The 15,776-nt window shown below is 43.4% G+C and overlaps 1 protein-coding gene and 1 pseudogene across 3 annotated transcripts in view; both read right to left on the bottom strand.

Moving 5' to 3' along the window:
* Positions 1-853: 853 nt before the first annotated feature.
* Positions 854-1,787, bottom strand: LOC130842084 (60S ribosomal protein L5-like; annotated as a pseudogene).
* A 3,206-nt stretch (positions 1,788-4,993) lies between these two features.
* Positions 4,994-15,776, bottom strand: part of GLOD5 (glyoxalase domain containing 5) — a 39,477-nt gene continuing 28,694 nt past the window's right edge. For all 3 annotated transcript variants that reach the window (XM_057719372.1, XM_057719371.1, XM_057719373.1), the window contains exons 3-4: positions 6,580-6,731; positions 4,994-5,284 (exon numbers count right to left, since the gene is read on the bottom strand). In XM_057719372.1, coding sequence (XP_057575355.1) covers positions 5,159-5,284; positions 6,580-6,731 — 278 coding nt within the window. In that variant the 3' untranslated portion in view covers positions 4,994-5,158. The remainder of the gene's footprint in view (positions 5,285-6,579; positions 6,732-15,776) is intronic.

The raw sequence follows: 15,776 nt of genomic DNA on the forward strand, positions 1-15,776 counted from the left end.
ACTGGCTTAGTTGCTCTGAGGCATGTGGGATCTTCCTGGAGCAGGGCTCAAACCCGTGCCCCCTGCATTGGCAGGTGGATTCTTAACCACTGTGCCACCTGGGAAGTCCCTGGGTTATTTGTCTTTCTACTTTTGAGTATTAAGAATTCTTTATATGTTTTGGATGCTAGACCCTTATCAGATATATGATTGCACATATTTTCTTCTATTTGTGGGTTGTCTTTTCACTTTCTTGAGAGTGTCCGTTGAAGCACAAAAGCTTTTAGCCTTTTTTTTTTTTTCTTGGCTGCGCCATGCAGCTTATGGGATCTTAGTTCCCTGACCAGGGATCAAACCTGGGCCCTTGGCAGTGAAAGCACAGAGTCCTAACCACTGGACCACCAGGGAATTCCCGAAAGCTTTTAGTTTTGATGAAGTCCAGTTTATCTATTTTTTCCTTTGGTTGCTGTGCTTTAGGTATCATATCTAGGAAACCATTGCCTAATCCAAAGTCATGAAGATTTATGCCTGTGTTTTCTTCTAAAAGTTTTATAGTTTTAGAGCTTACATTTAGGTCTTTGATTCATTTTGATTTACTTTCTGTATATATTTAGTGTAAAGTAGGGGTCCAGTTTAATTCTTTGCATGTGTATATCCAGCTGTCCCAGCACCATTTGTTGAAAAGACTATTCCTTCCCCCATAAAACTGTCTTGGCACACTTGTCAAAAAATATATTGCCCATAGTGTATTGGCCATAATATAAATTTATTTCTGGACTCTCAATTCTATTCCATTGATCTATATATCTATCTTTTTATATTATTATTATTTTCTTTCTCTGAAAAATCTTCATAGAAATTGTGGTTTGGTTTATTAACTCTCAGTAACCCATTCCTGAGCTCTAAGGAAGCTTGCCTTCTTCTAAGCTACCCGATCTTTCTTCTGGGCAAGTGACATTTTGGGACGGTTCCACCTCTTCTTTTTAACTTCTTTCTTAGGCTTCTTCTCATACACTGGATTCTCTTGTATTGCAGCATGAGCTTTCTTATACATCTCCTCCATCATGTCTGGAGTTACATTGTTCTTTATGTATTGAGAGAAATGTGTTTTGTAAGCATCTTCATCTTCTTCAGTCAGGTAATGCATATCATCTGCAACGTCCTGCCCCATGATGTGCTTTCGGTATACCTCAGCATTGAATTCTTTGCTTTCTGAATCCTAACCGGGGAACTGGTACTGGTACTGTGAGGGATAGACAAGCCTCCAACGACAGCTCCCTTCAGGGCCCCAAAAACTTTATTCCCAGTAGTAGTCCTGGCAAGCCCTGCATCCAAGTAACAGGGGAAGGCACCCGGTTGACCATCAATGCTTTCCACATTGTATTCATCTCCAGTCACCTCGACTTGGCCTTCGTAAATTTGTCCATACTAAACCTATTAAGAAGCCTGCGGGCCAGCAGCAGGCCAGTACAATACACTGCAGCATAGTTCATCAGGCCAGCCTTCACACCATATTTTGGGAGTTTGTGAGCATAAGCTGCACACGCTATCATATCTCCTCCTATACGGGCACAGGCAATCTGACAAATGATGTCTCTGTTGGTTACCCGAACTATCATTCTGTATTTGGGTGTGTTGTACTTATTTTTATCTTGGATTACCAATTGTTTCCAAGCATAGTAGTCAGTTTTGCCCTCTTGCCGTCTTCTAAATTTCACTTGGTATCTCTTGAAGTAGGCCTTATTCTTGACAACTTTAGCAAACCCCATCCTCTGGAACAGAGGACTTAGCTGCCACTGAGCTGCAGAACCAGCCTATATATCTATCTTTAATGCCAGTACCACACAGTCCTGACTGCCAAAGTTATGTGGTAAGTTTTTAAGTTGAGAAGTGTGAGTCCTCCAACTCTGTGTTTCTTTTTCAATATTGTTGTAACGATTCTGGATCCCCAGCATTTCCACTTGAATTTTAGGGTCAGTTTGTCAGTTTCTGCAAAGAAGTAAGCTGGGGTTCTGATAGGGATTGCACTAAATTTCTAGGTCAATTTGGGTAGTGTTGCTATCTAAACACTGTAAAGTCCTCAATTCATGAATATGTGATGTATTTAAATTTATTTAGGTATTTAATTTCTTTCAACAATGTTTTATAGTTTTCAATGTACAAGTCTTGTCCATCTTTCGTTAAATTTATTACTGTTTTCTTTTTCTGATGCTGTTGTAAATGGAATTGTTTTTGAAAGATTTGTGGATTGTTCTTTACTAATGTATAGAAATATGATTAAATTTTCTATGATCTTGTATCTTGCAACCTTGCTGAGCTTATATACATAATGGCTTATATATATCATGGCTTTGTTGTGGATTCCTTAAGATTTTCTGTATATAAGATCATGTCATCTGCAAATAGAAATAGTTTTACTTCTTTCTTTCCAACATGGGTGCCTTTTATTTCTTTTTCTTGCCTAATTGCCATGGCTAGAACCTCCAGTACAATGTTGAAGTGCTGAAAGGGAACATCCTTGTCTTGTTCCTGATCTTCAGAAGAAAGTTTTCAGTCTTTCACCATTAAATATGATGTTAGCTGTAGGTTTTTTGTAGATGCCCTTTATCAGGTTGAGGAAGTTCTCTTCTGTTCCTGGTTTTTTAAGTGTTTTTATCATGGAAGGGTGTTTAATTTTGTCAAATACTTTCTCTGCATCTATTAAGAAGATCATGTGGATTTTGTCCTTTATTCTATTATTATGGTGTATTACATTAATTGATTTTTCATATGTTGAAATTCATATCTTGCATTCCTGGGGTAAATCCTACTTTGTCACGGTGTATAATCCTTTTATATGTTACTGAATTCTATTTACTAGTATTTTGTTGAAGATTTTTGCATCTATATTCATAAGAGATATTGGTCTATAGTTGTCTTTTCTTGTTATGTCTTTGTCTGGTTTTGGTATCAAGTAATGATGGCCTCATAAGTTCAATCCCTTTTATTGCCATGTAGTAGTCCATGGAATAGATATACCATAATTTGGTTAACCATTCATCTGCTGATGGACATCTGGGTTGTTTTCAATCTTTTCCTTATTACTGTAAACCTGCAACTCATAAACTCATATGTCTCTCTTTGTGCACACACAAGTGGAAGAGTTTTTTCCTGGGGCAGGGGACATCAGTCTATCCATCCATGCACCTATCCACCCATCTAGCCATCCACCCATCCACCTACCCATTCATTCATCCACTCATTTGCTGCCCTTCCTTCCTTCTTTCCTCCCTTGCATTCTTTCCTCCCTTGCATTCTTTCCTCTCTTCCATTCTTCCCTTCCTTCCTTCCTTCCATCCATGTTCTACCTCTCTGCATATAACATCTGGGTCCAAGGCAAGCTGTTTTGTAAAAATAGGCAGGAAACCTGCTACAGCTTTTGGCAAAGCCTTTGTGTGCTGAAACTCACATCCTTAACCATCCTCTATTCCCAGCATTTTGGGGGCTCCCTGGGAGTTTACTCATAGGGCATGGCTGAACTATCACCTGGATACTGTTTAGAGACCAGAGTTCACAGGACTAGAGGCTCCCTCACCTCCAAGAGATTCTCATATGTACTCCTTCATCCATCTCTTATTTGCTTGGGGACCCATACTCTCCCCTTTCCTCTTTGCCTGCCTCATTTGCTGGTTCCTCCTCTTGTTTCAGAACTCTAAATGTCCTTGGGCCTCTTCTCTAGTTGACATTTTCTCTCTTGGTGAACTCATCCAGTCTCTGTCTTCAGAGTGTCTCCAGAATCTAACCATTTTTTTAATCACCCCCCCCCCCTTCCAGCACCAGCATCACTTGCCTGGACCACTGAGTAGCCTCCTCTTCCTCAGGTCCTCCAGCTTCTGCCTTCAACCCTGCAGTCTGTTTTCCTCACAGGAGCCAGAGGGAGCTTGTTAAATCCTAAGTCAGGTCACAGCCCCACTCTGCTCCCTGTCTTTTGGAGTAAAAGCCAGAGTCCTCTCCATGGCCCGTGAGGCCCCACACAATCTGTTCCCCCAACCTCTCCCACCTCACCTCCTGCTGCTCCCCCTCACTCACTCTGCTCTGCTGCACTGGCCTCCTTGCTGTTCCTCGCACACACCAGGCCCCTTCATGCCTCAGGGCCTTTGCACTGGCTGTCCTCTCTGCCTGGTGTGCTCTTCCTCCAGCTATTGGCACAGCTCCTTCTCTCATCTCTTCAGGCCTGTGCTCAAATGTCTGCTTCTTAGTGAGGTTTCCCCTGAGTATCCCATTACACGTTGGAAACTGCCCCAGTGATTTTTATCTGTTACCACTTTCCCATATTTTCTTCTCGAAAGCACTTATCATCCTCTAACACACTTGATATTTTCCTTACTTAATTTTGTTTCTTTTCTGTCTCTCCCACTAGAATGGCAGCTCCACAAACATAGATATGCTTATCTTTTCTGTTCACCACTGTCTCTCCAATGCCTGGAACAGGGCCAAGCACACAGTAGGTGCTCAATGTATGTTTATTGGTTGACTAAGTGAGTGGTGGGGGAAGGGGACAGAAACAGGGGGAATTTGTTCTTGTCCAATTTGTCTACTCTGTCAGGAGCTGAGCGTCAGTTGAGATGAGTCTGAGCATACCAGATCCAAAGGTAGAAAGTGCCACATTCCCAGCGGGTGAGACTAGCTAAGGCACTCCAGGAGGAGGTAGTATCATCTGGGCTGGTCCTTGAAGGCCCCATGGGAATCACAGAGATCTTGGGGTTCAGTCCAGCCAACGTGGCACCACTTGGAAGGAGTGAGGTCAATCAAAAAGGACGAAAAGGTGGGCTCACTGACAAGGAGAAATCTGTCAGGGGCCTTGAATCCCAAGGCAATTACCCTAAATATTTTCCTAAGCGATGTCATACCCTGGTCACTGACCCCCAAACAGCACAGAGACCTCACGTCCTAGACAAACGCCCATACATAATGCTGAGACAGTAATAATGAAAAGCTCATATTAACAGAAAGTTATTAGTTTATTGGATGGAGGACATTCAGATATGTTGTTTTCAAACACGCCTCAGATCCCACAGCAGGATGTGTGAAGTGCCTAAGTTCTCAGTCCTTAGAGGTTTCTGGGCCTGGGTGAGGGTTTGCAGGAAGGAAGGGAGAGGGTGACATAGCAGGGGACAGGATGGCAGAGAGCTAGCCTCCATCATGAGGAGATATAGTTGGACACCTCAATCAGGTTTCTGTCAGGGTCTTGGAAGTAGATGGACATAATGGGCCCTTTTGCCCCAGTTCTGGGGACTGGACCCTCCTCAGTGGGGATATCACAAGCCTGAAGTGGGAGGAGAGAACAAAAGTCATTTGTCACAGTCCATGTGTGAGACCAAAATTTAATTCTTTACATTGGCCTAGAAGACCCCTGTATCTTTCTTACTTCATCTCCTACCATTACCCTCCCTCACTCTGCTCCAGCCACTTACCAGCTAGCTGTATGACCTCAAGCAGAGTACCTAACTGCTCTGTAACTCAGTTTTCTCATCTGTTAAATGGGGATGATAATGTACCTAGTGTTATCTAGTAAGTGGCAGAGTCAGAATTCAAACCCAGTCAAGTCTGGGCCAAAGTCCATACCCTTAATCCCTATGCTTTATCTGCTTTACTTCCAAACCAGACTTTTTCTCTGGTATTTTCCAAAGGAGTCCAGGTCAGTTTGCACAAAATATATTTAATACCTCAATCTGTGTTCCTCAAAAGGAGAACCAATGACCCTTTCACATGAAATCATTTTAAGTATTACAAGGACACTCAATTAAATAACGAGTCAGAAATTATTCCTTCTTCAATCCTCTCAATCCTTCTGATTATACAAAGAAGAAAGTCTCTGGTGAATGTGAAGTCCTTGGCACCTCCCTTAACCATTCCCCAAATCTAACTTTGTCAGGTCCAGAGAGTGAGGGGAATGGAAGTGGCTGGAGTCTAATGACATCGTGATGCCTTTAGAGCTATTTGTGTGTTTTTTTTAAAATTTATTTATTATTTTTGGGGGGGTACACCAAGTTCAATCATCTGTTCTCATACACATATCCCCGTATTCCTTCCCTTCCTCGACTGCCCCCCCCTCGAGTCCCCCCCACCCTCCCCGCCCCAGTCCTCTAAGGCATCTTCCATCCTCGAGTTGGACTCCCTTTGTTATACAACAACTTCCCACTGACTATCTGTTTTACAGTCGGTAGCATATATATGTCTGTGCTACTCTCTTGCTTCGTCTCAGCTTCCCCTTCACCCCCCGCCCCCTCCCAAAGAGCTATTTGTTTTTATAGTTACCTCCCCTTTATGCCAAGGTGTAATGGGTTTTCGTTTACTTGGTTGAACATTTTCTTTTTTCATAAATGTATTTATACAAATAGAGTTTAGGTATAATTTTTTGTCACAGGGTGATGTAAATTTTTCTTTTAAAATACATTTGTTTACAGGGAAATATGATGTCAGTAAAAATAATGAGTAAACAATTGTGTACAGACCTTATCTGGATGTGATGAAATGTGTTATGTCTGAAGTTTGAGTCATGCTTCTGTTTTCACTGCATCTGCAGCAGCTTTCTCAAAAGAGGATGGAAGTCTGACTCACCTTGAGGTGCTGGACCATTTCCTCCAAAGGCATCTCTGTGATCAGGCATATATCCAGGGAGCCAGGGACTGGGTGAGCAGCTTTGGGTTCAAATTCCTTTCCCACCTCATGGAGGTTCAATTTCTGATCTCCAAAACACAGTGCTTTCCGGTCTGTGGGGAGAGAAAACAACCTGGAACTAACCCTCCAAAAGGAGTGTGAGGCAAAGCCCCCTACCCCAACAAGGTTAAAAAAAAAAAGTAGAACAAGGCTTTTGATGAAAAACAGCAGCCAGTTGGCCCACTCTTGTCTCATTCCCTAGAGGCAACTGCTTTCAACGTGTATGTGTTTCTTCTGGGAGTTATTTCCATACCTTCAAATAATGTGTTTATACTACCCATGGCAGAGACTGCAATCTGTCTACTTAACATACATCTCCTCCCCTTTTCTTTTAAACACAAACCCAAGTTTCAGTGGGATCTATTGTGCACCCAGGTTTAAAAGCCTACCTTTCCCAGCATTCCTTGCTGGGTGGCCGTGTAAGACCAGACAATGAGATGTCAGCAGAGGCTGTGAGCAGAGCTTGTGGGAACCTCCCCACCCCACTGCTTTTTGCCCACTCACTTCCTCCTTCCAGCCACTGCCCAAGCCCTGTCTGCCTACCTCTGGACTGATTGTTGAATGAGAGAAAAAGAAAACTCTATTTTATTCAAGCTGCTGGTAGTTAAGTTTTCTCTCACATGCCTCCAAATGGTCCCTAACTGATGTGCCACTAGTCCTTGATTTGGCAACTTCACACATTTGCTATCCTTCCCCTGCTGTGAGAAATGAGAGTTTAGCTCATCCACATTACTACCCCTCCCAATAGAATTCTGTCATTGGTTTTGGCTCCTCTTTTGGTTCCTTTACAATTTAAAAATAACCCACTTGCCTCTTTATGCTTTGATGGATGAACATAGTATTTCATTGGCCCAACTATCTTCTTCATCCTGCCTCCTTCTCCTGTGCCTCTCAACTTCTGCTGTTTTTTTAAAAATCATTTTTATATTCCTTTCATATCACCGTGACGGATACTACATCCATTCTATCAGAAAATGACTTTATTTCACTTGAATGATAGTTCAGCTGAGTATAGAATTTGAGGTTGTAGGTTATTTTCCCACATCCTTTTAAAAAAAAAGTTTTTAAAAGTACCTATTTATTTGGCTGTGCCAGGTCTTAGTTGCGGCGTGCAGGATCTTTTTTTCAGTTGCAGCATGCAGGCTCTTAGTGGCAGCATGCATGCGGGATCTAGTTCCCTGACCAGGGATTGAACCTGGGCCCCCTTCATTGGGAGCGCAGAGTCTTAATCGCTGGATCACCAGGAAAGTCCCCCCTCAGCCTTTTAAATATGTGGCTTTGTTGTCTTCCTGAATCTGGTATTGCTGATAAGAAGCCTGTTGTTAATCTGTTTTTCATTCTTTTTATAGGTGATGCATCCACCTTCCACTACTGCAGCTCTTTTCTTGATCCTAGATGTACTGAAATTTCACTCGTGTGCCCAAATAATGGGGGTGGAGGCATCATATGCCTCACTATCATTGTTGGCCCACAGCAAAGACCTTCTCTAGTTTTATTTGTATATTTAATCTTTTTATCTCCATTCTTCATTCCTGTCCTCATCCTAGGCGATGATTATAATGTGTTTGATGTTCATCCTTTGGCTTCTTCATTTTTCACTCAGCATGATCGTTTAAAGATCTGTGTGTCTTGCTGTGTATATATTCAGTCTGATATTGCATAATTCTATTTTTATGCATACCATTCCATGTTAGTTTTACATTTTTTACCCTGTTTGTCATTCCATGGGCCCTTTCAATTTAAGACACATTCAGTGTCTCCGTATCTCCCACTTTTGAAGTTGTTCCAAATTCTCAAGGATTGTAGTCAATCTCTGGAAATCTCCTTTTTACCTTGAATCTCTTTTTCTTGGGTCCTTTCCTTCTCCTGATTCAAACTGGATGGATTGTTTTCTAGGTATCTTTCTGGATCTTCTTCTTGGGATCCACTGTGTCCTGACTTTGATGTCTTTCTTATTCCTGGATTGATCACTTATTTTGATATAGCATATTCTCAAGTAATTTTCAAAGCAAGTAGGCAAAGTTTCTGTGTCTTTTTGTGTCTAAGAATGTTTTATTCTACACTTACTTTGATTAATAGTTTATCTGGTCACAGAATTCTAGGTTGAAATGTTTTCCCTCAAAATCTTTTTTTAAAATAAATTTATCTGTTTATCTATGTATTTATTGGCTCTGCTGGGTCTTCGTTGCTGCACTTGGGCTTTCTCTAGTTTAGAAGAGCAGAGGTACTCTTCATTGCAGTGCACGGGCTTCTCAATGTGGTGGCTTCTCTTGTTGCGGAACACAGGCTCTAGGAGCACGGGCTCAATAGTTGTGGCTTGCAGGCTCTGTAGCACAGGCTCAGTAGTTGCAGCGCACGGGCTTAGTAGCTCCGCAGCATGTGGGATCTTCCCGGACCAGGGCTCGAGCCGGTGTCCCCAGCATTGGTAGGTGGATTCTTAACCACTGTGCCGCCAGGGAAGCCCCTCCCTCAGAATCTTGAGGTTGTTCTCCAGTTGTCTTCTGGTCTCTGACTCTTGAGAAATCTGAAATCTGCATATTTCCTTTCCCTTTGTAGTTGAACTACTTTTCTTTTGAAGCTCTCTGAAAGCTTCTAGAAGCTTTGTTTTTATTTTGATGTTGTATAATTTCATAGGAACATATCTAGGTGTCAGTGTGCTAGATACTCAGTTAACCCTTTCCACATAAAGACTGGAAAGTTCTCTTGCATTATCTATGGTAATTTCTTCCCTTCCTTTTTCTCCATTCTCTCTCTGGAAGTCCTACTATTCAGAGTTTGGAATCTCCTCCATTGATCCTTTAAATTTTTCTCACAGATCTCGGGGGTGTGTGTGTGTGCGTGTGTTGGAGTTTTAAGTTACTTTTTAAAATAGTATAATCAAGTTTTACCCCACCTGCAATTTGGCATTTGGGGAAGTGGTTACCTTGAAAGTCATGACCTCCATGCCCAGGATCTTGGAATAAAACATAGTGGTGTTTTTGATGCTCTTTACTGTCATCACAATGTGGTCAAGTCTATGGGTAAGACATGGGGAAGGGGTCTGACTGTTGTCCCTCCATGACTGAAAAAAGAAAAAGAGTCAGAAGAGACCACACTGCCACTGGTCACACTCATGTTTCCTGTGTTTCCTTCTCCCCACCTCCCCTCACTTCCCCAATGAATATACTTCCTTCTACTCCCATTTCAAGGGGAAAGTCCTGGAAGGAATCTTCAGCACTTATTGCTCCTGTGTGGATTCACAAGAGTCTGTGTGTCTGCCATGACCACTCTCCACAGTTTTCTTGTTCTTTTCCTCCTTCCAGAGGGATAGAGGTGAAGATAGGGGAGTGGAGACCAAAACCAAACCCTCCCTTGTTTTCCCTTGAGCTGGAATTCATCTCTTTTGTAAGAAATGATAAGACACAGAGGAAGCCCAATCCCATGAGTACAAGCCCTCTATTGGCCAGTTTAACCCAGTCCCCTCCTTTCTCACTCCACAGTTAAGATCACAGAGGACAGGACAAGTAGGGAGCATCTCAGATGCAATAAATGTTTCTGGGCACGTGTGCCTACAGGTCAACCTTGACACCCAGTGGGAGTGCACACCAACCCACCCCTCACTTCCTGCCTTCAGCACACCTCCCACCGGATCTTTCTCTTGATTCACTTTCTTTTTTTTTTTTTTTTTTTTTTTTTTTTTGCGCACGGGCTTAGTTGCTCCGTGGCATGTGGGATCTTCCTGGAGCGGGGATCGAACCCGTGTCCTCTGCATTGGCAGGCAGATTCTCAACCACTGCGCCACCTGGGAAGCCCCGATTCACTTTCTTTAGTAATTTGTATTTTTACATTACATCTGCTACAGGATTATAAGATGCCTGTGCACCATAAATTGCAGAGTATAGTGGTTAAAAGAACAGATTCTGGAGCCAGATGGACATTTAATTACTCTCTGTGCCTTGGTTTCCCCTTCTGGAAAATGGGCATGATTTTATGTGTGTTTTATAGGACTGATGTGAACAATTAAAAGAAAATAGTTGGGGGGAATTCCCTGGTGGTCCAGTGCTTACGACTCGGTGCTCTCGCTGCCAGGGAACCTGGGTTCGATCCCTGGTCAGGGAACTAAGATCCCACAAGCCAGAGGGCGTGGCCAAAAAAAGGGGGGAGTGGCTTAGAACAATGCCTGAGGTAGCAAGTACTATAAGAGTTAACGATTATGATGATGATGTCGTGGTCATCTTGTTAAAAATCCAGACTCTCTACCACGACCCACAATCTCTAAGGCCTCATCCATTGCTCTTGAACTCCAAGCCACATTGTCCTTTTGCCTGTTCCTCATAAAGGCCATCCTTGTACCTTTAGCCTCAGAGCCTTTTTAAAAAATTAATTTTTATTGGAGCATAATTGCTTTATAATGTTGTGTTAGTTTCTGCTGTACAGCAAAGTGAATCAGCTATGTATATACATATATCCCTTCTTTTTGGATTTCCTTCCCATTTAGGTCACCACAGAGCATTGAGTAAAGTTCCTTGAACTATAGGGACAGGTTCTCATTAGTTGTCTATTATACACATAGTAGTGTATATATGTCAATCCCAATCTCCCAATTCATCCCACCCCACCCCCCTTGGTATCCATACGTTTGTTCTCTACATCTGTGTCTCTATTTGTGCTTTGCAGATAAGTTCATCTGTACCATTTTTCTAGATTCCGCATATATGCATTAATATACGATATTTGTTTTTCTCTTTCTGACTTACTTCACTCTGTATGACAGTCTCTAGGTTCATCCACGTCTCTGCAAATGGCACAATTTCATTTCTTTTTTATGGCTAATATTCCATTGTATATATGTACCACAGCTTCTTTATCCAGTCATCTGTTGATGGATATTTAGGTTGCTTCCATGTCCTGGCTATTGTAAATAGTGCTGCAGTGAACATTGGGGTGCATGTATCTTTTTGAATTATGGTTTTCTCCGGGAATATGTCCAGGAGTGGGATAGACGTGTCATATGGTAGCTCTGTTTTTAGATTGTGGATTTTTTGTTGATGGCCATTCTGACCGGTGTGAGTCTCAGAGCCTTTTGCACATGCTAATACCTGTCTCCCTGATTAGAATATGAGTAGAGATTTCTGTTTTGTTTCCCACTGTGTCCTAAACAATTAGCAGATGTTCAATAATATTTGTTCAATTAATAATGAATATCTACTACAATAATTAGGCCCAGTGCCTGGCACAAAGTCTGACTTCTATTCTATTCCATTCCACTATTCTATACCATTCCACCCTGTGCTATTTTATCCTGTTCTGTTCTACTGTGTTCAATTCCATTTCAAACCATTGCATTTTCAACAATCGATTTCACTTGAGGCCAAGCTTAAAAAAATATTGTGCTTTTCTATTTTCATGACTGAAGGAGTCATTAGCAAAGTTCCTGAGTTCTGCTGTCCTCATGGATATAGAGGGTCCATATGAACACAGAAGCAATGGGATGAGAAAATGACTGACATTTGGGCTTCATTGAAAATAAAGTCGTATGTTTAAAAAAATCTTATTAACCTTTTAATGTCTGTAGGATTCGTAATAGCACTCCCTTTTCAGTTGTGATATTGGTATTTTATATTTTTTCTCTTCATTTACTAAGAGAAAAAGCAGAAATTACTAATAGTTTATTAATCTGTTCAAAGAACCAATTTTTGACTTTATTGATTTTCTCTGTTGTATGTTTGTTTTCCATTTTACCAGTTTCTGCTCTATTTTTATAATTTCCTTCCTTCCACTTTCTAAGGGTTCAATTTGCTGTTACTTCTCCAGATTCCTGATATGGAAACTTAGGTATTTGATTTTCAACTTTTCTGATCCGTAGGCATTTAGAGCTACAGATTTCCCCTAAGCACTGCTTTAGCCGCATACCCCAACTCTCATAAGTTTTTGGGAATCAACTCAACCTACTCCTCCCATTATTCAAGGCCTTGCTAGCTCACATTCACTCCCCGGATCCTGCTTTGCAGATGCGGAGCTCCATCCTTGCAAATTCAAGGATAAGCAAAGCTGGCTCTCTTAAGGAACTGGAAGAAGGCCCATGTGACTTAGAATCCAACAGTGAGACAGGAGGAGGAGGGAAAGTCAGGGCCAGATCATGCAGGGTTTTCAAGGTGAGATTAGGGAGGTTGGTTTAGAAAAAGATGACTGAAGAAAACTGCACAACCTAAAAGTTGCAAGTTATGTTTTATTTCAGGACCTTACTGAGGACTGAGGACTGTAGCACAGGAGACAGCCTCTCAGATAGCTCTGAGGAACTGCTCCAAAGAGGTAAAGGAGGAGCCTGGATATATAGGAGTTTTTGCTGAAAAAAACCTCAAAAACCTCACATAGCCAAACATCAAAAGATTACTGCTAATCACAAAAAGCATACATCCCAAGTTAATGATTTTAGTGCTTTATGTATGGGAAGATACAAGAGTCTGGGCTCTTTGAAATCATTTCTCAGATGTGCATCTTAACTATCTAGGGCTAGGGCCGGTATCCTGTTTTTCTCTGTCCTAAATTCCCCCAGGGTGCACCGTTGGGAGATGGCTGCAGTGGCTGATGGCTTGAGGGAGGGCAACATTCATTGTTTACTGGAATGGCTGGCAGCATTCTCTTTCCACAAGCAAGACAAAGTAATCACTTAAGGTTACTGTATGCCAAGCCTTGTTCTAAGCACTACACAAAATATAATCCGTTTTGTTCCTCACAACAACCATATCTGTATATATGTGTATTATATATGTAAATATATGTAAACTAGAGTGTCCAAAATATGATATTCTCCCTCCTGCCTCCTCCACAAGGAAGGCTTCTATCTTTCTACAAAGTCCCCTTCAAGGTCTCCTTGAGGGTGCCAGGGGCCCGAGGAATTCTTCTAGCAAACCTCAAGGTCAGCGCCGGTTCCTGGCCGCTCCCCACCCCACCCCATCCTGATGGCCCTGGCTGAAGTGGCTCCTCGAACCACCCCGAGGGAGCCGAGCAGCAGCCCACTCCTGCAGACGTGCTGACAGCTGACTGTGTGTTAGAGCAGGGACTTTCCGTGTCCCTCTGCTGCCCTCTGCTTGTCTTTGAAAGAGGAAGGAAGAAAGGACAGGGAAATGGATGAAAGCACACTGGGATAGCCTGCATGAATGGGAAGCAGGTTACCAGGCCTGGCTGGGAACCCGCAGCCTTGGTGCTAATACCCATGCCCCAGACCCCCAGGGGCCACCCTGTTCACCTGCTTCTCCGAAATCCTGCTCCACATCCTGGCTTGCAGACTGGAGGGCAGATGGCGCAGCTTGGTAGGCTTCCTTGCCCCCCGGCCTCCAGACAACCCTCTGGCTCAGTGCCTGGAGATTAAGGGGCAGGAATGGGAGGGCCACGGACTGGGGACTGCTGGACAGAGGTAGGTGGTGCAAGTATAAGGACTCTGACATAAAACTCAGGGCCTTGAAAGTAAAAGCTTAAGGTGTGTCTTAGCCAGCTCAGGCCACCCTAATATAATACTGTAGACAGGATGGCCGAAACAACAGAAATTTATTTTCTTATCATTCTGGAGGCCAGAAGTCCAAGATCAGAGTGCCAGCATGGTTGGATTCTGGTGACATCTCTCTTCCTGACTTGCAGATGGCCACCTTCTTGCCATGTCCTCACATGGCAGAGAAAAAAGAACAAACTTTCTAGTGTCTTCTCATAAGGGCACTGATGCCATCACCAGGACTTCACCCTCATAACCTCATCTAACCCTAATTACCTCCCAAGGCCCCTAATACCATCACATTGGAGGTCAGGGCTTCAACGCATGGATTTGGGGGGACACAAACATTCAGTCCATAATGAGGGGTTACTTTGTAGTAACATAGAAAAACCACCCATCTGGAAGTTTTGCGGGGACCTTTATTCTAGGGTGTGAAGCCTCTGATCTATTTAAAGGTGCTCTGTGGTACAACATAAACCCCCACCATTCATTTCACTCTGCAACAGTTATTGGCTAGAAATGGACATTTACAAGGTTTTCCCAGTTGTTTGCTCCTCCCAGCCTTGCACACACAGCTCTGTGCATGTGTGTGCATGTTCGAGTTAGAAGTGGGGTTGCTGGGTCAAAGGGTTCATTCATTCAACAGACACCTAATGAATGAGGTCTGTGTACCGAGCATTGTTCTAGGTTCTGGGGAGACATCAGAGAAAAAGACAGACAAATGTCCCTGACCACGTGGAGCTCACATTCTAGTTGGGGAGGAGGGTGTCCAATTTTAGATGTTTCACAAGGTCCTGGAAGGTTTCACTCTCATCAGTGGTGCCTTTACTGGCTTCTCTACCGCTCTTTGTGGGGCGGGGTCTGCAGCAGGAGGCTGTCTGCCTTGGCCTTTGCCCTCTACAAGACCTGCAGGGGCTGAGGCTGGGACTGTCTATCTGGGGATATGGGTGTGCGTGCGTGTGGCTGAGGAGGGGGATGTGGAAACTGAATGGTCCACTAGAGAGAGTGAGGGAGTAGGGATAGAAGAGGCCACTTTATGGTGTTGGAGGGAGCTAGGGACTAAGTGATCCCCCACATCCCCCCAGGTCACACCCACACAGGGTGTACAGGAATGGCAGCGCTGAGGAATCTAGTACTGTCTCAGAACATACCATTGGGTGGCTGCTGTGTGGACACTCCTAGGGCCACACAGACTGATTTGTGGACACCCTTGGTGTCACAGAGACGGGTGTGGGTAATCCTGGAGTCACACAGGGTGGGGTGTGAACACTCCTGGGGCCACGTAGACAGGAGTGTGATGTCCATATGAGGCAGCATACACTGCGGACAAATGGGGGTTTGGGGTTTCCAGAAGTCACACACACTGGGGAGTGGACACTCTTGGAGTCACACGCACTGGACACGGCACACTTTGGGGATCACACAGAGTGGGGTGTAGACACCTCTAGGGTCCGATTGGCTAGTTTTGTCAACATGGTTACAGTCAAACAAACTAGGGTGTGGATGGTTCTGGAGTCAAACAGATTTGTATGTGGGCACTTCTGGGCTCACACACACTAGCGGGTGGATACTCCTGAGTCACCCAGAGTGGTTAATGGATATTTATAGGGTTACACACCCCAGGGGTCAG

This window comes from Hippopotamus amphibius, chromosome X (assembly GCF_030028045.1).
Source record: "Hippopotamus amphibius kiboko isolate mHipAmp2 chromosome X, mHipAmp2.hap2, whole genome shotgun sequence".
Lineage (NCBI taxonomy): Eukaryota > Metazoa > Chordata > Mammalia > Artiodactyla > Hippopotamidae > Hippopotamus > Hippopotamus amphibius.